Source organism: Haplochromis burtoni, unplaced genomic scaffold (assembly GCF_018398535.1).
Source record: "Haplochromis burtoni strain Fernald_Lab_line unplaced genomic scaffold, NCSU_Asbu1 Contig_47, whole genome shotgun sequence".
In the NCBI taxonomy this organism is placed as follows: domain Eukaryota; kingdom Metazoa; phylum Chordata; class Actinopteri; order Cichliformes; family Cichlidae; genus Haplochromis; species Haplochromis burtoni.
In genome coordinates this window covers 1677170-1698357 of record NW_024582408.1, presented here as the reverse complement: position 1 = coordinate 1698357, position 21188 = coordinate 1677170, and the positions used below count along the sequence as shown (strand labels likewise).

General features: G+C 42.2%; 2 protein-coding genes across 2 annotated transcripts; both read left to right on the top strand.

Annotated features, from left to right (window-relative positions):
• Positions 1-2551: 2551 nt before the first annotated feature.
• Positions 2552-7345, top strand: nek2 (NIMA-related kinase 2; the record flags this gene model as incomplete). Its single annotated transcript, XM_005921555.3, is given in 8 exon segments — positions 2552-2769; positions 2864-3104; positions 3266-3348; positions 3449-3575; positions 4328-4562; positions 5247-5301; positions 5428-5504; positions 5761-7345. Coding segments are annotated over 8 exon segments (1245 nt in total), but the record flags the coding sequence as incomplete, so codon positions are not given.
• A 410-nt stretch (positions 7346-7755) lies between these two features.
• slc30a1a (solute carrier family 30 member 1a) lies at positions 7756-20095 on the top strand. Its single transcript, XM_005921554.3, has 2 exons — positions 7756-8722; positions 10620-20095. Exons 1-2 carry the CDS (start codon positions 8149-8151, stop codon positions 11510-11512), a joined length of 1467 nt encoding a protein of 488 aa, XP_005921616.1. The 5' UTR covers positions 7756-8148; the 3' UTR covers positions 11513-20095.
• Positions 20096-21188: the final 1093 nt, after the last annotated feature.

Sequence of the window (21188 nt, the reverse complement as noted above, 5' to 3'; positions counted from 1 at the left end):
TTATAAACTAACAGCTTACATTTTCAAAATTTCTGTAACGCTACAGGCAGGTAGCTACTTGTTAGCGGTTTGAAATAAAGTTTATTGAGGTGGGGGGAGGGAAAAAAAACATGACTGCGACAATATTGCCTCGCGGACTCACGGACAGCAGGTGAGTTTAACCCACAGGTATGCGGGAAGTGTGTTTTACTCACCTTTCTGTCAGCTTTTCTCTTTATTTTCTGGCACCTTCCATATGAACCGGAGCCTATAGTGTGCAGCACCTCGTAGTCCTCCACCCGGGACGGCATGCTGATTTGTAACCGATTCTAACGTTCAAAACTTACCGGACTGGCGTCACCGTCAGCTAACGGCAACGTAAATATAAACCGGAAGTAGTGTCCTTCAACACAGGCTCTCAGTTTAATCCTAAACCGCCTTTTATGTCTATGTATATGTTTAAATGGTCATTTCCTTATATTTCTTTCCTCTATCGTGTACTCGTGTGTTAACTACCAAAACAGGAAGTGATTACTCTCTGTTTAAATTGGTGCCGAAATCCTTGATTGTGATTGGCCTTGCTCGCGCAGCTGATTGGCAGCCGATTGGTCAGCGCAGAGACGCAACTTGTGAGGTTGAAGCGTGTGGACCTTAAAAATGAGCAGCGTTAGATTAAAAAGGTCAGTTATTAATGACTTAATATTTTATGTTAATTTTTATATTGATATTAGATATTGATGTTTTACTATTTTATTTTACTGACTTCATCTTTTTTTTTTTTTTAACGTTTGTTGTTGTTGGTAACTTAATTATTCCAATGAAGGAAATTCCTTTCTTTGGGTCAAGGGTTACTTTGAAAATACATCAGCTCTCAATGGGGAGATAAACATGTTGGATATCTACACTCATATAGACTGGGTAATGCATTAGCAATAAAATGATGCCAGATCCTTTGACAAAAGTGAAAATTATTAAATGATTTACCTTTGGAGGGCTTAATTTAAAGACCCTGAAACTCAAAGTAAAAAATAATGTGTAGATTTTGCCAAAATGTACCCAGTAGTTTGAATGGCAGGAGGAACCCAGGATTTCATCCCAATACCTAATGGCAGTCCCTTCATGGATATACCTACACAGACCCTTACTCACCCAGCACCACACTGGTCATGCTGAATGATGTTACAGACAGCACAAGTTCTCCAAGGCTTCTCAGACAGTGAGCACAGGGCCCAGATCAATATCCCACAAGAGTATACTGGTGCCGAAATCCTTGATTGTGATTGGCCTTGCTATATAGTCACCCCCCCAGAGGCCCTTTTTATTAAGGTCTGTATTGTGTAAATTCCTGTATTTACCTAATACTCTTCCTGCTGTGCTGTAATCAGTTATTATTTACGTTTGTGTCTGACAGTAAAGCCTGTTTTTCTGGTTTTATAGCCATTGGCAACAGTGACATGTGTTTAAATGCCGTCCCTATTTTAAGGAGCATTTCATAACTCAATTCATAACATAATACATTTGATTGTACATTAAGACATTGTATGCAGTTTATCCTTCTCTGCCTCCTGACATCTGACCCACATTAAACTCATGGACTGAACATACACACACCCACAATGGACAACTGTACCCTCAAACACACAATAATAACATGGACTGAACCACCACTCACAACCACTAGCACTTTATATAGCCTCTCTAGAAACTATCTACACCCTCACTTATCTTAACTGCACTACTGTATAGCTCTGTGTAAATAATCATTCTGTACATTCGATAATCTTTAATCCTACAACTGTTTACAACTTGCATAGTTCCCATTTCTGTATAGCTGTATATCTCAGATTTCTGTAAAGTTATTTATTTCATATTCTGTATAGTTTTTCATATTTATATCCTGTTCATAGCCTGTACATAGCTTGTACTCACTACAGCCTGTACATACTTATAGTTATACAATATTCACAACATACTTCATACCGTGTACATTATAACATACCATAATAGACCCATTTCTGTAATATACTCACATCTATATTATTGCTAATATATATTGTAATATATCTATATCACTAAAGCACTTCTGGATGGATGCAAACTGCATTTCGTTGCCCTGTGCATGTGCAATGACAATAAAGTTGAATTCTATTCTATTCTATTCTTCTAGGGCAGGAGTTGGGAACTCAAGCCTCAAGGGCTGGTGTTCTGCAGGTTTTAGATATCACCCTGGATCAACACACCTGAATCAAATGATTAGTTCATTACCAGGCCTCTGGAGAACTTGGAGACATGTTGATGAGGTCATTTAGCCATTTGAATCAGCTGTGTTGGATCAAGGACACATCTAAAACCTGCAGGACACCAGCCCTTGAGGCCTAGCATTCCCCCCACCCGTGTTCTAGAATAAAGACAAGTTGCCCGAGTTAGCTTTACTTTTCCATAGCTTCCACTTGTCTTCTTACGACACTGGCCTTTATGGAAAGACATTCTCTGATCTCTGATTCAGATAACCACGGTTCTTTGACTTTTATGTCTGTAATTCTGGTTAATTCAAAGCTGGTTTGTATCGTAGATCCTGGTGTGGAAGGAGCTGGATTATGGCACCATGGCAGAGGGTGAGAAGCAGATGCTGGTGTCAGAGGTGAACCTGCTGAGGGAGCTCAAACACCCAAATATAGTGAGGTACTACGACCGCATCATAGACCGGACAAACACCACTCTGTACATTGTCATGGAGTACTGCGAAGGCGGCGACCTGTCCAGTCTCATCAGCCGCTGCATCAAGGAGAGGTGGGGTTGAATGCTAAATGATACTGACGGTTGCATGCTGGTGAGTCCTTTCCCTTCATCGGTGTATGCATGTGTTTTTTTTTTACCTTGACAGGCGCTATTTGGAGGAGCAGTTCATCCTGCGAGTCATGGCCCAGCTCACGTTGGCCCTGAAGGAGTGTCACAGGCGGAGTGACGGCAGGGCCACAGTCCTTCATCGGGACCTGAAACCAGCCAACATCTTCCTCGACATCAAGCAGAATGTCAAACTGGGCGACTTTGGCCTGGCGAGGATCCTGAACCATGACACCAGCTTTGCAAAGACGTTTGTCGGGACGCCGTACTACATGTCTCCAGTGAGTGGCTTCATGCTGCTGGAGTTTGAAGTGTTTAATCTGAGCTTACAACTTTCCTTGCCTGAACTTTTGATTTTATTCTTGTTTGTTAATCTTTGTTTTACTTCATGATTAAAAAAAAATGAGGACAAATATAATCTCTTTTTTTTTTTTTCTGTCAGGAACAAATAAACCGGATGTCATACAACGAGAAGTCCGATATTTGGTCTCTGGGATGTCTGCTCTACGAACTCTGTGCCTTATCGTAAGTTTTCCAGCTGTTCCACTTTAGCTGATTTCCCCACTGCAAACTGTTAGGCAGCAGATCTTGCAGTTTTTCCTGCATTTTTCTTTTTCCTCTCCAGGCCTCCTTTTACTGCTTACAACCAAAAAGAGCTGGCAGAAAAGATCAGAGAGGGCAAATTCAGAAGGATCCCGTACCGGTACTCTGAGGAGCTGAACACTCTGCTCGGCAAAATGCTCAACTTAAAGGTTGGAATTGAATTTATTTTTAAAATTTACATGATATGGTGCCTGAGCTATCTGATTATTTTAGATGGTATAAAAGATGGACCACGTGTCCACATCTGGAAGAGGGGAAGTCTGTGCAGAAATACTTCAAACCTTGCATTCTTTCTAACAGCCTGCAGGGGGCAACTGCTCTAGTTTTAGTGCCTTCCATGGCAAACTGGCCCTCAGTAACTACTTTCCCATGACTTTATGGACTCAAGTGCTAGTTTTAGGTCACTGAATAAAACGTGAAGAATTTTGTAAATTCTAGTTAAATGAGCACTCTAAGCACTTTTTACCACCACCCACATTCACCCATTCTCACACACATTCATACGGTGCCTTTAGGTGCTTTTTCTAACTTTCTCACGCTTGCTCACTCTTCGGTAGATCCTGAACTGGGCCAATTTGTTGTTCAGTATCTTGTCCAAGGACACTTGACATGTGGATTGGGATGTCATGGTGGCTACATCCATCTTTTATGCGGTCTAAGGTTTTGCACCGACGTGATGCTGGCGTCTGATCTGGAATGGGTTCGGGGCATTTCCACCCTTAAAGTGCCAACAGATATTACCCTAGCCTCTGCTAGCAGCATTACATAATAACTGGACCTCAAACTTGTGGAAATGGGAACTAGTTCTCAAAATGAAACCACTGGCAGCGACACTAGCACCACATTGGCAGGAACAAAAAAGGCTATTTATGTTTCATTTATGGGCCCCTTCTCTTGGCAGGACTATTTGAGACCTTCTGTAGAATCTATTCTCCAGAGCAGCCTGCTGAGCGAGGCGGTTGCTGAGGAGCAGAGGAAGGTACAGTCGCGACTCCAAAGGAGATCAGCTGATTCTGATGTTCCTCTCCACAAACCGGCAGAGACGGCGCACGCCTCGGCCACGGAGATCAGACTGAAGGAGCAGGCGCTGCGGGACCGAGAACAAGCACTGAAAGAACGTGAGGAGCAGCTGGAGAGTAAGACCTGTTTAAGCCCTGCTTTTAGCCGCACATACCTCAAGCATATGTCTGTCAGTGTTGCTGTAGTCTGGCCTAGATTTTGGGAGAAATTAGAAAAACTGTATTGTATTTTTAGTAGAGAAATATTTGATTTACATCAGTTTGAAGAGGCTACTCCTAACAGGAACATCCTCTTCTGCAAAGAGGACTCATCAGTATTATCTCATGTTTATGGACTTGTTTTCACATTGGCAGCAATAAGTAAAGTTGAGTAATACCATAGAAAGTACTAGGTACATCTTGCTAAGAGGGTGGAAGTGTAGTTCAAGAAACCTGTGTGGATGGAACAGGTTTCTTCATGTTGCTTGGGGTGTCGCAACCAAACGATGACCTACTTCTACACCTACAGCTCCTACATGTGTGTGTGTGTGTGTGTGTGTGTGTGTGTGTGTGTGTGTGTCCAGAAATATGTGGAAATAAGAGATTGTTAGTCACACACAGCTATGATAAAATAAAATGCCTCCTCTTTTCATTCTAAGATTTTACATGTGCAGACATAATGAAACCTTTTAAATATTACCTGATTTTTAAGACCCTCTGAGGGATGTCCTGGTGTTTAGACTTGAAAGAGGGTGTACTTTCTTGAAAAGTGAGGGATAAATTCCCAAACTGAAACTGTCCATTTTTGTCTTTTAATTACAGGAAGAGAGCAGGAGCTGTGTGTTCGTGAACGACTTGCAAATGAGAAGCTCGTGCGGTAAAAAAAACTTTTAAGATAGAAATGATTTAAGTAATTCATTTATTTTCATTCTAACCATTCTTTGGCAGTCTTTCCAGCTGATTTTAATTTTTTTTTCCCTTTATGTTGAATCAACCGCTTCAGAGTGGAGAGTTTGCTGAAGAATTACAGCCACCTACAGCACCACAGGGACACGACACCGATCTATGACAAAGACATAGGTATGGGAATCCAGCAAAGACTTCTGAACTTACTGAACCAAGACCAGAGCTGAGCAGTTTACTTTTAACGTGTGTTTTAACGCATGTGTCGACAATGTGAATGACTTTGGATCAAATGTATTTTTTTTTTTTTATACAACAATAAAGAAATTATTTTTAAAAAGTTGCAGTTCTAAAAGCTCACACGACACACCTCAGAATCACAGCTGTTGAGATTGTGATTTGTTAACAAGTTTACGTGACTGCTTTGGTCTAGATGCGGAGAACCTCTCTCCGGGTAAGAAGAAGGTCCACTTTGCTGGCGAGAGCAAAGAGAACCAGCGGCCCGATGCTCTGCAGAGAGCGCCGTCCCAGGAGCTGGTGCTGCTGAGGAGGCTGCAGGCAGCGGCCCAGCGGAGCCAAGCTCTGAGTGAAATGGAGAAGATGTGCCAGCTCAAGAGCAGGCAAATCCTCGGCCTGCGCTGATCGCACAGGTGTGACCGTGAAAGCTTCTGAAGGCCTGGAGTCATAACAACTGGATGAAAATGTTCATGTGTAGCTGTGTGTGTGTGTGTGTGTGTGTGTGTTACTGTCTTATTTTTATGTAGCCTGATGAGTGAGTGTGTTATCTCGGGCAGCTAATGCGATTATCAATGTACTGTGTATAGTTTTTTGCTGTATTTATGGCTGTAGACCTTCTTTAGAGACATCTCTAGAAGAAGGGAGACTATGTGGAATGACATGATCCTGTGATGTCAATAAACAAAGTGATTATATTCATTAATACATTAAATTAGGCATGATGCGATGATAAATACTTGTTCTATACCATTTGGGTTTGTTTTTTATTTTTAATTTTTATTTTATATAGCAGTTGAAATGATGTAATAATTTTAGTATCTGCCAAACAGATATGCTGTATTATAGAAGGAAAGAGGATGTGGTCTGAGAGGTGTTCTGGTGTCAGTGGAGCTGAATCCTTCAGTTAGAGAAGATGTTCTGCTGCCTGTACAGTAAGTGGTGTAGAGGGTCTAGATCACAGGTGTTGAACTCTAGGCCTTGAGGGCCAGTGTCCTGTAGGTGTTAGATATGTCCTTAATCCAACACAGCTGATTTAAGTGGCCAAATTACTTCCTTAACATGTCTCGAAGTTCCCCAGAGGCCTGGTAATGAATTAATCATTTGATTCAGGTGTGATGACCCAGGGTGAGAAACCTGCAGGACACCAGCTCTTGAGGCCTGGAGTTCCCCACCCCTGCTCTAAAATGTGTATACTTGATATATCAACAAGCAAACATGACTGATAAATGAGGAATTCTTACTCCACTCAGTTTGTGGGGAAATGTGTGCTTCTCTTGTTTGTTGCCTAGAGACATTACAGCTGTCTATGTTACTTTAACAGGGATAAATCTGTTTGCCCGGCCACAAAAAAAGAATCTGCCCTGGGGTCTATCACAGGGCTGTTATGCAATATGCTATATTTCATATGTATACAGACTGTAGTGGGTCTAAGTTGGGCCAAAACTAGTTTCTCCTGTGGTTTTTCACACTAGTGTAGCAATAGATGTATATGAAAAAGAGATAAGTTACAGGCTGGGCTGATCATTTTCATAGTAATGGAATTGTTTTTATATAATACTAGCTCCCACAAGGGGTCATCACTTTTCCATGAAAAGATATTAAAATGCAATTTGCAATCAAGCCTTTGCTTTGAGTAAGTAGCAGAATAGATGTAACTTATTGTTACATCTGTCTTTATTTCCATTGAAGCTGGTAGCTTACTGGCTTGATTACTGAGTTTTTTTGTGTTTGCTTGTTTGGTTGGTTTTTTCTTGGAGGGGGGGGCAACTTGTATTTAACTTAATGTAAAATTAAATCATTTTACAGCGTAAGTATACGGACATTTGGAAAATAAAATATAAAATAAAGGAAGCAATTATAGTGTGTAGTTGGAACATCAGTAAATTTATTTAGGGATTTTTCCTTGATTAAAAGCTGAGTAAAGACCACTGATTGTATAAAAAAGTGTTTTTACTGGCAAGGGCTCAGTTTCTGTGATTCTTCGCAGTCACCTGGTTTCAGCTGAAACGCCAAGATTTACGAATCAGTTACGGACCTCATCGCGATATTACAATTGCCATTAGCGTGCGTAGCAACCACCGTTGTTTGGCTTCTTTGCGCCGCCTACTTGCAAGAGTTGCAGAACGTGACCAATTACGTTCCTCCCTGTAGCTCGTCGACCAACGGAAATCGTAGTAGGCGTGTCCCACTATGTGCCGTGTTCCGTGTGGAAAGTTTACCGGCTCGGGTGCAAAGTTTCAGCCGTCTGCAAAGCGGAGCTCGTCGGCAAAACGAGCGAGGAAGGTGCTGGTATTTATACGGTTGCTGAATCATTTTTAATCGCCAATTGATTCGGTGTGTGTTTGTCCTCAGATATAGCCGAGTGTTGCTGCCGTCGCCGAATAAGAGTGTTTTACGCGGATGATATTACCAGCGATCGTATTGTCTCAGGGAGCCAAGCTAGCTTAACGTAGCCCGGAGTTAAACGGGAAAGCCAACCAGCGGATGTCGTGGGGATTTCTTGGGCTTTCTCAAACCTGCTGATTTCTTCAACGCTAACTTATCAACGCTAACTTAAACTTGAATCGACTGTGAGGAAGGAAAAATGGCTTGCGAACCCAATCGTGCCCGGCTGCTGTGCATGCTATCATTGACTTTTGGGTTTTTCATCGTGGAAGTGGTGGTCAGTCGGATGACCTCGTCCCTGTCAATGCTGTCGGACTCCTTCCATATGCTGTCGGATGTCATCGCACTCGTCGTGGCTCTAGTGGCGGTTCGGTTCGCGGAAAAAACCCAGGCGACCAACAAGAACACCTTCGGCTGGATCCGAGCGGAGGTGATGGGGGCTCTGGTCAATGCCGTCTTTCTCACGGCGCTGTGCTTCACCATCGTCCTGGAGGCGGTCGAGCGTTTCACCGAGCCCCACGAGATCGAGTCTCCAGTGGTGGTGGCCGGGGTCGGTGCCGCGGGGCTTCTGGTTAACCTGCTGGGGCTCTGCTTGTTCCACGGCCACGCGGGCGGAGGCCACGGACACTCTCACGGAGGGCACTCTCATGGGAGTAAGAATAAGCGGGGCAAAACGAGCAAGAACTCGAAGGCTGGAAACGGGTCTTCGGGAGAGGAGACCAACAACTTGGTGGGAAATCACAACAGCCCAGGCGATGGGAGACCAAGAAATGGTGAGCAATGAGTTGTTGGTGCTTTAGTTTTGAAATGGACAGTCCACCCTCACTATCTCACCATTAATCTGGATACATGTGCCAGTCTTTATCTTCACTGTTAGCACTCCAGATTGTGTAACAGTGCATCAGCCTGCCCTGAGAACTGCCCAAGTGACTAATCCGTATTGGGGGTTTTTCTTGACATATGTGTTTGGCGTCTCATATTTGTTGGGTTATTCTATCCTTGGAAACATGGTCTCCGTGTTGGTGACATTCCTGGGTAAAGCCTCAGGTTTCACTCTGGCTTCTAAATAATGATAACGAGAAGTTTCTGACTGACACAGTTGAGTCAAACTGAACTCGATTTTAAGTTTTTACCTGAATTTCCACACTGACTGTAGCTTGGGCCAGTATTTAAAACTTATAGTGGGATCCTTGTAAAGTCTCCTGACCCCCTGAAGAGCTTAGTGAGTTACCTTATCTGCTAAATAATTAGTAACTAAAGCTTAAAAATAAATGCAGTGAAGTAGGTGCCCACCCTTTACACTCTCCTGGCTGTCAGCTATCAGCAAGGAATCAGAAGCAAAACAAACTCATCTGCATACAGGCAGCTTTTATTTTAGCTTCTTCTTAATTTAATTGTGCTTCTACAAGGTATTGAGTGGAAGAAAAACCGGACAAAGGCCAAAGTGGGGCAGCAGCTGGCCAATCAGCTTGTCCACCATACATTTTTGTTACATTAAACGCTTCTTACCAGACAAGTTGATTGTACTGATAACCTCATGTTGGTGTCTGCATGTCAGTTAAAAAGTTTCACAGCAGCACTGGAGAGCTTCCGTGGCCCTTTCTGCTGGTCAGTCTAACTGAAGGGTTAAACATACAGAAACTCATTTATTCTTCCCCCCGCACTGTTAGACCCTGCCAGTTTCAATAAATGGGGGTTATATCCCCCGCCCCTCCATGCACTGATTGCTGTTACTGGGCCATACATCAGTGTAGCTGTGGAGTCGACAGCCCCAGACACACCATTAGCCACTGATGAATAGACCAGCTTGGTCCCTGGGATGGAAGCGAGCCATTGTTGCTCAGGTGCCGTTGCCCCAGCTTAGAGTGTGTTGCCTGCCATTACTAACTGAATTTGCCTAATGTGAATTACTGAGCAGCATTTTGCTGCGTTTAGGTTTTTTTCTTTGGTCATCTGGCATGTTGTTTTCCTGAGTGTGGCCTTGGGCAGTTATATAGCACAGATTCAGTCACAAGATGAAGTCTTCAGCAGTGAAATCTGCAACATTGTTATGTAGTTTCACATGAACTTTTCCCCTTTCGCTCTTAATAATGGCATTGTATTTAACAGCTGGCTGCCATTTGATGGCATCCAGAGTTTTTACCAGGAGAAAAACAAAACCGAGTAGGGTTCACTGGGAGTTTTTGACGGTGTTGGAAAGTGGGGTTTAATTTTATTCAAAACTGAATACATGTTTTCTTATCACATGACCAAAAACAACAGGACAATTCACTGAATTCTGTTGTCAGGTGACATGATTTCTCCCCCCCCCCCCCCCCATCTTAACTATATGATTAACAATCGTTCAGTGTGCTTAGTCCCCATGCTCAAAATGGGCCCTGGGTGGGGTGGGGGGTACAGTCAGTCTAGACAAACGGACTGTGTTACCTTAGTCCTTGCAATTTCTTACAATTTGATAACCTAAACTGTGTTATTATGGTTTAGTATATTAAATACTAACAAACCTGTTAGCCCCAGATAAAATCTTCTTTCAGGGTGTGTGGGAAACACATGCTTCTTTATGTAGGATAAACCCTGGTCTGTATAATTTGTGTGAAACCTGTGTGTCAAAGTCCATTTGATTATTTAACTGTTCCAAACTAATCTCTGTTTTCCCTTTTTAATCTTTAGAAATCAGCTGTAAAGGCAGCACAGAGGTGCAGATGAATGGAAACACCCACTATGAGGAGATGGATCCCGACCACGACTCGTCGTCGCAGCTCAACATGCGCGGGGTCTTCCTGCATGTGCTGGGCGACGCCCTGGGCTCCGTCATCGTAGTGGTCAACGCTGTAATATTCACCTTTGTGTGGCAGCCCTGCATCAAAGGTGAGAAGTGCGTGAATCCGTGCGTCAACAGCCACTCCGCTGACCATTACCATGACAACAACACCTTTGTCGATCTGCACGTGGGTCCAACTGTGCCGACCATGAAGTTCGCCGGCCCCTGCTGGGTTCTTTACCTTGATCCCACGCTGTGCATCATCATGGTGAGCATCCTGCTGTACACTACCTACCCTCTCCTCAAAGAGTCGGCCCTCATCCTGCTGCAGACCGTGCCCAAGCAGATCAACATGCACCGGCTCAACGAGCGTCTGCTGAGCCTGGACGGCGTCCTGGCCATCCACGAGCTGCACATCTGGCAGCTGGCCGGAAGCCGCATCATCGCCACGGCACACATCAAATGCCACGACCCCACATCTTACATGGAGGTGGCCAAACGCATCAAGGACTTATTCCACAACGAGGGCATCCACGCCACCACCATCCAGCCCGAGTTTGTCACGTTCAGCTCAGAGTCTCGAGACTCCCTGTGCGAGCTCTCCTGTCGGACTCAGTGCGCTCCCAAGCTATGCTGCGGCGCCGCGGACAAACAGAACACCGGCTCTGACAAGAAGGCTGCAGTCGCTTCAAACCTGGAGGTGATCAGTGAGACTTCAGAGGCGGCGGGGGTCGTAGTTCAGGTGTGCCCTGGGTCTGAGGCTGAGGTCAGGATTGCCAGAGAAGTGGAGTCATCTCTGTGAGATGAAGGGTGTGGAGAAGAGCAGAGGAGAAGCAAGAAAACCTCTACTTTGAGCAAAAACATCATCATCATTTGCAGGAAGCTGTACTATTTGTGGCTTAATCATTTCCCCCGATAGGTCCTTTTATTTTCGATTATTGCCCATCTACACGCCTGAACCCCTTTCACTCCCTCCCATGTTCATACATTGAGCATTAGTTCAACCCCCCCCAAGCCTCTCCTCCGCCACTCAGTCCCTCCCTTGTTGTCTGTGGCTCTGGCAGTATGGGGGTATGGTTGCGATGCATGTTGGGTTGCACTGACCTCATCTCCACTAGAACTGGATCAAGGCCTGCATGAGCGTCATTAGCACCGTGTTGTGATGTCTCATCTCGTCTCATGGTGTTTCTGTGCCAAAGCTTCTCAGTGGACCGAAGGGATCAGAGGGACATTCCCTCCTCCAAATGGACACACAGCACACACATCACTAGGTTATTTATTTAGCCTATGGACCTGCTGGAAAAGAGTCTACCTTCCTGTTTTTTTGTGTAGGCTTCAAGCAGACCTATTTTCTTTACCCTCTGGCCTCCAGATGGAATAGTATTGTATTGCATAATAATTTATGTACCTAAGTTATTAGAAATGATCTATTCTCTGTAGATGCTGTTTGTAATGTTTAGTTTGGATGATAAACATTTATTTTTTCTCTTTTCTCTCTTCTTGAAATCTTTTGACAGACCATCTATGATGAATTCAGTTTTTTTTTCCAGGTGTGATGTTTTTATAATGATTTTGTTTCTCAGACGTTTTCGTCTGGCCTTGACTCGGATTTAATTGCAGTCGTTAGCTGGATACAAAAGCCGTACCAACACCTCTCTCACCTTGCCTTTTAATTAAAGAAAACTGTTGCGATATGGCACTAACATAGTCGACTCTGTGTAACAGGACTTCTCGCAGTGGCACAGTCACCTAATTAATTAAATAAACGTTTATTCTTAAATTTCGATGCCTCACAAGCCAGAGAGTTGCAAAGAAACGAGCACTGTTCGCCATTTAGTGAAACCTCCGTCTGAATTTGTACCGGAAAGCTTTCTGTTGGCCTGTTGGGTTTTAAAAACCCTCATGAATGTGTTCGGCACCTTGTCACAATCCATGCTGAGGGAGGTTTTTTTTTTTTTTTTTTTTTTAATTTTAAATATATATATATCCAGGACCTTCTGTGTTGTCTGCATGACCAAACTGAGACCTGGTGTTCGACTTTTTAACAGCTCCACTAAGAGCTCTAGTTGCTGCTTACCAGCGTCTGCTGGTATCCTACTATATTACTCATGACAGTGTGTGGGGGAATGACTCATCATATAGCTCTGTGTGTCCTCTGCTGTGGACAGCTGAGGCGAGCTGGTTGTTTGCTGAACTGAAGTCCATACAGTGGCCTTTGAATTTGTTTCGACTTTTCCCCTCATCAGCACAGATACCGTGTGAAGTTGACCTGTTGATGAGTTTTGGATTTCCACTCTTTGATTTATTTTGCATTATAGAAATGTGTTCTGGGATATGTATTTTTTTTCCATTTGTAATGTTTGGTCACTTTTACTCTTTTATGACTTGAGCTCTATGTGCAAATCGAAAACAAGTGTGTGTGTGTGTGTGTGTGTGTGTGCGTGTGGTGGGGTTGTGTGTTTTTTTTTTTTTTTTTTTTAAATTTTAGATTAATCAGCTGATGTGTTTTTGAACTGTATGGTGGCATGCAAAAGTTTGTCCACTGCTGCACTGCTGGTCAACATGACTTACTGTGACTAGTTAATAAACAATTACCTTATTTCCAAAAGGCAAATAATGGTTAATGGACTTATTTTTAAAGTGTGTAAATAATAGGTTTACCCTCTGCATGGTCACTTTTTTCTGTTGGTTGACTGTGAGGGTCTTGGAAAACTGTCAGAAGTCTGCTCTTCATCTTCAGATCTTTTTGTCCAGTGTTTGCCGGTATTTAAATCAATCCACTCTTCTTTTCACCAGTGAATGCAGGACTCGCTGCAGCACAGCATGGTCAAAGCCATCCCCATGCTTAACAGTTGAACAAGTATTCTTCTAATGAAAGTCCTTATCCATTTTTTTTCCCCAAGCATACCTTTGCTTATTTGGCCTGATGAGTTTCGTCTGCTGACTCTCCAATGAGTCATATTTGCACGTTTCACGGCGCAGGAGGTCGGTGCACAACGTCTCCAGCCTCTGATAAATCTTCCCAAAGGTCAAAGTTTTCCTTGTCTTTCGCACCTGAGCTGCATTTCCAGTATACCTTAAATTCTTTGCAGACTTCAGGATCAACTATCTGAAAATGCTTTGCTCTCTCCTCCTGAGTGGGCACCACTTGTTTTAATCTCCAGACTGCTATGGAGCGCCTTAGAGGAGCAATATCAGAGTGTATAAAGCTTTAAAATATGAAACTCACAACTTTTCCCAGTTATTGCGAATAAGCCATAGACCTAAAAGCAAATTAAGGTCTGAGACTTTAGTAAAAATTATTTGTGAGGTCAAATCTTGTGTAAAATGTTAAAAATCTATAATTTTCTGCCTTCTGGAGATCAATCCATCCTCTGTTTGCTTAGCTGTTCACAGTAACCTAAACTATTTTGCAAATTATCCAAACTTCTGCATGCCACTGTATTGACATATATACCTAAAGTACCTGTCCAGTGTGTTATTGTGAAATTAAAGCAAAACATGTTCGTTAAAGCTGAAGAACCCGAGTTAGTCTCATTCTTACTTTCTCCAGCTTTTCAAATGTACATTTTTACATAGAGCACCACTTTTTAAAAAGTTAGTAAATTACAGAAGGTGGAAGGTGGTAATGGCAAAAGCCAGAGCATCTTTCAGCTTTTCCCTGCTGCAGAGAAGGACCAAAGGAGTACCCAGGGGTGCCTTTGCTGCCCTAGATAATCCTACCTCAGTCAGGAAATTGTCCAGTAACCCTGGATCAGCTCCAAGTTAACTTAACATGTCAATCAAACAAACACAAACGGAAAACAAGCACGAAGTGAAGCAAACCTGCGAAAGAAGACTGAAATGACCACAGAAAAAGACTTGTGAGAACTTTCAAATGCACAAAACACCCACAAAGAAGCACAAGGTGAAACAAGTGGTGCATGTGGGTTTGCTGCCGAGGTTAAGGGAAAAAAAAAAGGTAAAAAGCTGTCACTCAAAAAGAATCTCAGTGAGGATATAGAAAAGAGTTTTAAGCAACAATTACGAATTTTCTAAACTTGTGCTTTGAAATCTAAATCTTTCTGTGTCACAGCCATCAGTTAAAGTCAAATTAACACAGAAAGAAACATTTACAAGCCCGCTGTGTGTAAAGACCCGTGCACGTTCATGTGGCTTGTAAGGCCAAGTGGATATTTGTGGCTTATGTCCTCTATCCAGCTCCAGAAACCTCAACTACCTAAACAGTGATAACGGTTAGCCGTAAATCTCTCTGAGTGACTTGTGCAGTTACATAAGTCCATAATTGCAGTGTTTCACAACTCTTCTCCACGGTTCGCAGCAGGGAATCCTGGCCTCCGTCTGCAACTGGGTTTCTATGGAAGTCTGGAGAGGCTGCTGACTGAATATGTGGCTGCCGCCGGCCCGAGAGGCCTTATGTAAGAGACCCAGGGGCATTCCAAGGGCAACAAGCATGAGGCTCTCACTGGATCCTTTCACATGGACAGAAAGGGGCTCGTGCTGTGGTTGTCTCTCATTATGTACTCTTGGGTTTAAGTCAGGTGTTCTCCTGCAGCCCCCTGAATACAACAATCCTCTACTCTGTGGCTTGTGTGTGTTTCCATCTCATCCGTATCACTGAGATAAGCAACGGAAATCTGTGAAAAACACAGAGGCTCATTTAACAGCAGTTTAAAGCTGTTGTGTTGTGATGTTTTTTTCTTAAGGCTGCTTAAGAATATAAGAACATCTGGATTTAAAGAAATATTCTGTTTACTACTTTGGTTCTGTGATGCAAAAGTCCTTTTACTAAAAGAAAGGTTTGTCTCAAAATATTATCAACCAACACTAGAAAGCAAAGTGCAAAGTATATATATCAGCCACCCACAGAGGTCACTGACACAAAGTCACTGCAATCAGCTGATGAAGCAATTGATTTTTCTTTACAGACAATAGCAACACGTGCTATATGATATTCATTTGTGTAATGGTGTAGAGTACTAAGATGTCAGAGTAAATTATGGAATAATTTAGGGAAGGTTATTACTATGTGTGTAGTAATATCAGTATATACACTGGAATAGCAGCTAACAATGTAACATAGAGCTTAAATCCAGCACAAGCAGTTAATGTTGTGACTCTATGGAAGCTCGTTTCAGCCACGGAGAAATATATTTCTCGCCTGAGTTATTATCTCAAATAAAAACTAAGCATCTTTCTGCTAATTTCCATTTAAATTGTGACACCATATAAGGACAATAAGTTTACAACAAAAAACAATACAGTCATAGTTTCACAAAAACAGTAATTATAAGGGTCAGAAATGAAAAACAAAATCTCAGGATCTAAAGATGTAAAAGAAGCATTTCTGCATTTTTAAATGCACTTATTTCAATAATGAAGGCTGGTTCTTATTAACCCACATAGCAGTCGGTTAATTTAGCTTAGCATAACGGCTGGAAACTAGGGAAGAAAACAAGCAGCCTGGCTCTATCCAGTGACTGGTTATTGCTACATAAATGTCCTGTCCTTTTTTTTTTTTTTAATCAAAATGAAAGGAGCTATTATTTAAGGCTTGAGGCTTAAGTATAACTTAAGTATAGCTTAGGCCTGCAGCTACCAAATTATTTTGGTGACTAAAGTGTTAAAGGTTTAAATGTTAACCTCGAGGCTTCTTCACTAGTAAATCTTACTATTCTAGGTCCGTTAGCCGTGGTTCACTACAAAACAAAACAATGTAGTGATTAGAAGCCAGTGGGCAAATAAATCGGGCAAATAAATTCATGTTAGGAAACATTTTTAACTTTAAAACTATTGCTGCACATACAGCTGAGCTGATAAATGACCCTGCTCAGTCAGCCGTATCAGTAAAACCAGTGACAGGTGAGTTGAATAACATCAGGTTACAGCAGCACCTGTTCAAGGCTGGATGGCTATTAGCCAGCAAGTCATCAGTCAGGTCTTGCAGTTGATGCTTTGTAAGCAGAAGAATGGGAAAGCGACTTCGACAGGAGGCCAAAACCACAGAGACTCCACCTGTTGTCCAAGCTCAGGTCAGAAACGATTCCCCTCCGGGCCTGCTGATGTTTTGAGCCTCTTTGGGGTGTTTTTAAACTGAAACCCGAACAGCAGCAATGCATTATTTTGGTTCAAGTCATTCAGCAGACTGATACAACAGACTGCCAGAGTAACAGCACACTTGTGGCATGGGTTCCTTTCAGATATTATGAACTGAAACCCGGATTTTTGGTGAAAAAAGCAGAACTTTGATTACTGAGGGAGTCTGTTTTGAGTAAATGTGACAGATCAGGGTGGTTTTGGGTGTGTTACTAGGCTGTAAATATGAGATGATGACTTAAAAAGAAATTGATTTACAGTTCTGTGATAAAGAAAATCTCTGCAGGAGTATGTGCAGCCTGGTGAGAAAAAAAACTACATACCATGATTCAGCAGCTTGTACAGCCACCTTTAGCATAAATAACTTGAAATAATTTTTCTGCCTCTCATATTGTTGTAGATGAATTTTACTTCACTCTTTGAATGTGAATTATGTGCAAATTATACAATATGTGCATTATATTGTATCTATGCTTATTAGGTTTGAAAATGGACACATGATATATGACTTATGAACTGCAGACCAAATCTACCAGTGGGTTCAGATAATGTAAACTAAACTGAACCCGAGACCATTTCCCAGCTGTGCTTGTGCATAGCACAAGTTTATGCCCTTATTTGAATTGCTGATTTTGACATTTCTATCTATACAATGTTAAAAAAAAAATGAAAGCAAAGAAAGGAAAGCAATGCAGTGCATACCGAACAAACCAGTTCATCAGTGCCCACGCTTCCGGGGATTCATCAGAGTGAGTCAGAGACCTCCCAGGTAGAAAATGAACATGACATGAGATCCAAACCTATTGCTCAGGCAGTGAAAGCAAGGGAATCACTTAGAAATCTCCCTGGATTTCACCACTAGAATGTCCTCTCTCACGCTTCTCTCTTTAATCACATGGCAGGCCTGTAGCCACAAAGGGCCTGTCCATCTTAGAGAGATTAGCAGTGCAGGAATGTTACTCAGATGATGATCCTGAGACGAAGAAAACCCCAAACTGATCTTTGTGAGTAAAATGGAACCACCACAATGGTCCAATTTCCCATTAAAAGGTAAAAAGAAATTGAATAAATATTATATAAATTAGAATATACTGTTAAAAGACAACAAATAACATCTACAATGTAACCATTTACATGCCTGTGGCCTCAAAGTAAGGCACCACAATCTAACTGTGGCTGTGTGCTGTCAGGTTACCGCCTGCAGCCAGCAAATCTGTGCTCTAGAAAATATCTGTCCTCAGTCAACATGCACCGAAGAGACACGAGAGGCATATTCTGCTCCTTCAGGGCAACTCTCAAATGAGTGGAAAATGACTCTAATGAAGAAGAAAGAAAAAAAACCCCCAACTTCTGTCGACAACAAGCCTCTCAGAGTGGTCCAGGAACAAGTGTGGGGTATAAACAGGGCATAAAAGGAGTTTTCAACACACAAAGATCACACAAGTTTAATGAAATCAGCTGATATGTTGCTGACAAACAACTGTGAGGGATAAGCCGAAGAACTGCTGGATCTTGACACCACAGAGGCAAAGCCAAAAATTACAAAGAGGAGATACACAAGGGTGATGAAGGGTTTAATACCCCTTGAATTAAACAGAATCTTTGTTACATCTGAAATTACGATGTAATCATATTTACCTACACATATTTACTGATCAAAGTTAAAATAGCTTTCAGCTTTTTAAAATCATTTCTTCTTTTCTTGTTTCCTCTCCTTAAAGAAGTGCTAAGTCATTCATCAAAAGAGGCATTTGTGTAAAAGAGGTAACATTTTCCTTGTCAACCTAAAGTGGAACGTGCACTTCATCTAAACCTCACGAAAGACACTTTCACAAATAACAAAGTAAGACAAAGTGCAGATTTTTAGTGGCATTTAAAAACAAATCTTCCCTGTCTTAAAAAAGTTGAAGCAAAAGTAGAATAAAACACATAATGAGACCATAATGACAGCTAACTACTAAAAGAAGGAATCCCTCTATGTGTGTCTTTTCCCAGTGACATCAGAAGTTAAGCATGGACTCTGACATTAATATAAAGGTGAGAAACAGGGACAAAGCACTCAGTTATATAACATCATAAACAGGTCTGCACCACAGCAGGAGTGCATGCCTGCAGTGCAGTGCACAGGTTGAAAGTAATGTCACAACTACAGGGAGGAGACAAGGAAGTTATAATGACGAAATTGAAACAGTATCCTCATGTCTGAAAATAGGACATATGAAATACAGCTGTTGCAGCTGTGTGTTAACAGCGGTGATATAGTTTTAAAATCATGTGACTGTATTAGTCTGCAGAAAGAATCTAACAAGAGGAGTGCTTTGATTTTCTTCTTTTTGGTCAAGCAGCAAATTCAAAGGTCAAAAATCGATTTCTCGTGGAAGTTATCTCCAGTTTATCGTGCTGACACGTAGACTGAAAAGTTTTATCAGCGCTGCTGAAATGCTGATGTTGTGGAGATGTGGACAACGGAAAAAAGGTCAAGACATGCTGTTTCATCAAAGCACAGATGCATTTATACTTTTTTACTGTGTTTTTATTCTATCGATTTTGGATTGTGTACCCAGTTTCAGATCTTGTGAAACAATTGAAAAACTGAAAGTGGAGAAAGTAGCAAATTGAATCTTGGATTGTTCTCACGGCTGTTGAAGAAAGATGTAGGGAAAACACTCGGTTAATGTTTCACTGACGCTCGCACTGTACGGCCTCACTGGCCAGCCTCTCAGACTTTGATCGCAGAGTTGATCGGGTTCAACCCAGCGTTAAATAATTCCTCACTGATAAACAGCATGATAGGAAGAGAAGAGAGCAAACACTCACTGTCTCCCCGTCCTCTATCATGCAATCTGCATAAAGGGAAGATTCCTCTTTTAATGTCTTATGCTCATAGACTCATGTAACGGCTGCTCAGCATTTCAGCATGTGGACACTGCAACAGCTTATCATCTCTATAAGATCTGAGGACACAGGACAGTTAAATATTAGCTACTTTCATTTGAGTTAAAATCATAATCCCATCATTTTAATGCAAAATCCTGTTATCCTACTACTGCACTAAGTTGACCTGATTGAAGTTACAGTCGTGTTTTAATAAAGGTGGTTCTCTGTTTCTATATTTGTGTTAGTTTTATTACCATCTCTTTTTACTAAACTGTTGTCAGCCTCATGAACCGTCACCTATTATGCAGCTTTATTCAGCTAGGCTTTAAGTGTGAAGTTCCCAAGGACCAGAAAATCTCAAAAACTGAGCAAGAATGGATAGATTAAATGTAATCGTGTCCCAGTTTTTTTGCAGCACGGTGGCACGGTGGTTAGCACTGTTGCCGCACAGCAAGAAGGTCCTGAGTTCAATTCCTCCATCAGGCCGGGGTCTTTCTGTGTGGAGTTTGCATGTTCTCCCCGTGTTTGCGTGGGTTCTCTCCGGGTACTCCGGCTTCCTCCCACCGTCCAAAGACATGCAGCTTGTGGGGATAGGTTAATTGATTAATCTAAATTGTCACTAGGTATGAATGTGAGTGTGAATGGTTGTCTGTCCCTATGTGTTAGCCCTGCGACAGACTGGCGACCTGTCCAGGGTGTACCCCGCCTTTCGCCCTATGACAGCTGGGATAGGCTCCAGCGCCCCCCGCGACCCTGAAAAAGGATAAGCGGAAGCGAATGGATGGATGGATGGTGTCCCAGTTTGATTTTGTAAAAAGAATTAATAGACTATACACACTATTAACAACAGCAAAATCCAAACTTTAATACGGTTACATGGATTTTTTTTTAACTTAAACTAATTTAATTTGATTGAAAGTCAACTCCTTTATATTGTATTGAATATATCATAAAGTCAGTGACATAAAAGACAATAAAATGTTATTAATAGGCTATTTCCATTTATAAACGGCATATAAACTGAACATGGAAAGTCATTCTCAGCCAGCAATCTAGTCAAGATCAGCCGATCTCAGTGTCCGCCCACATCAGCTGACTGCTCAGCACTCTTCTACATGTGTTGTTGGCAAATCTCATATGGGCTGTGCTGTTTAAATTGCTTCAGCTTGACTCTGCAAGCTGCTTTGTAACCCCCCCTCCACTCTGGCACTTCCTTTTTATGTGAGTTAATCAGTCACGTCAGAGAAACCTGACCTATTCAGTGGGGAGGCCCCAAGCTATGACTGCAGAAGCAATGACCAGCTAGTTTCCCCAGCTTGCCTGTCACTGATCAATAAAGTTGTTTTTAATCATGTAACTGTTTGGTGATGATTAAATCAGGCTAGAACATTTACTCCTCTGCATTTTGTCGCACGTCACGATGAAGCTGCAAACAGACTTTTGCTGTTACGCAATCTTAGCCGCGCTTCCTTTTCTCCTGACGTTCTCCGCCTCCAGCTCACAGA

What these genes read in the sequence shown, in the direction of transcription:
- slc30a1a (XM_005921554.3), top strand. Translation starts at nt 8,149, where the DNA reads ATGGCTTGCGAACCCAATCGTGCCCGGCTGCTGTGCATGCTATCATTG. An exon ending in CGATGGGAGACCAAGAAATG is followed by an intron (nt 8,723 to 10,619) that starts GTGAGCAATGAG and finishes TTTAATCTTTAG; the next exon opens with AAATCAGCTGTAAAGGCAGC.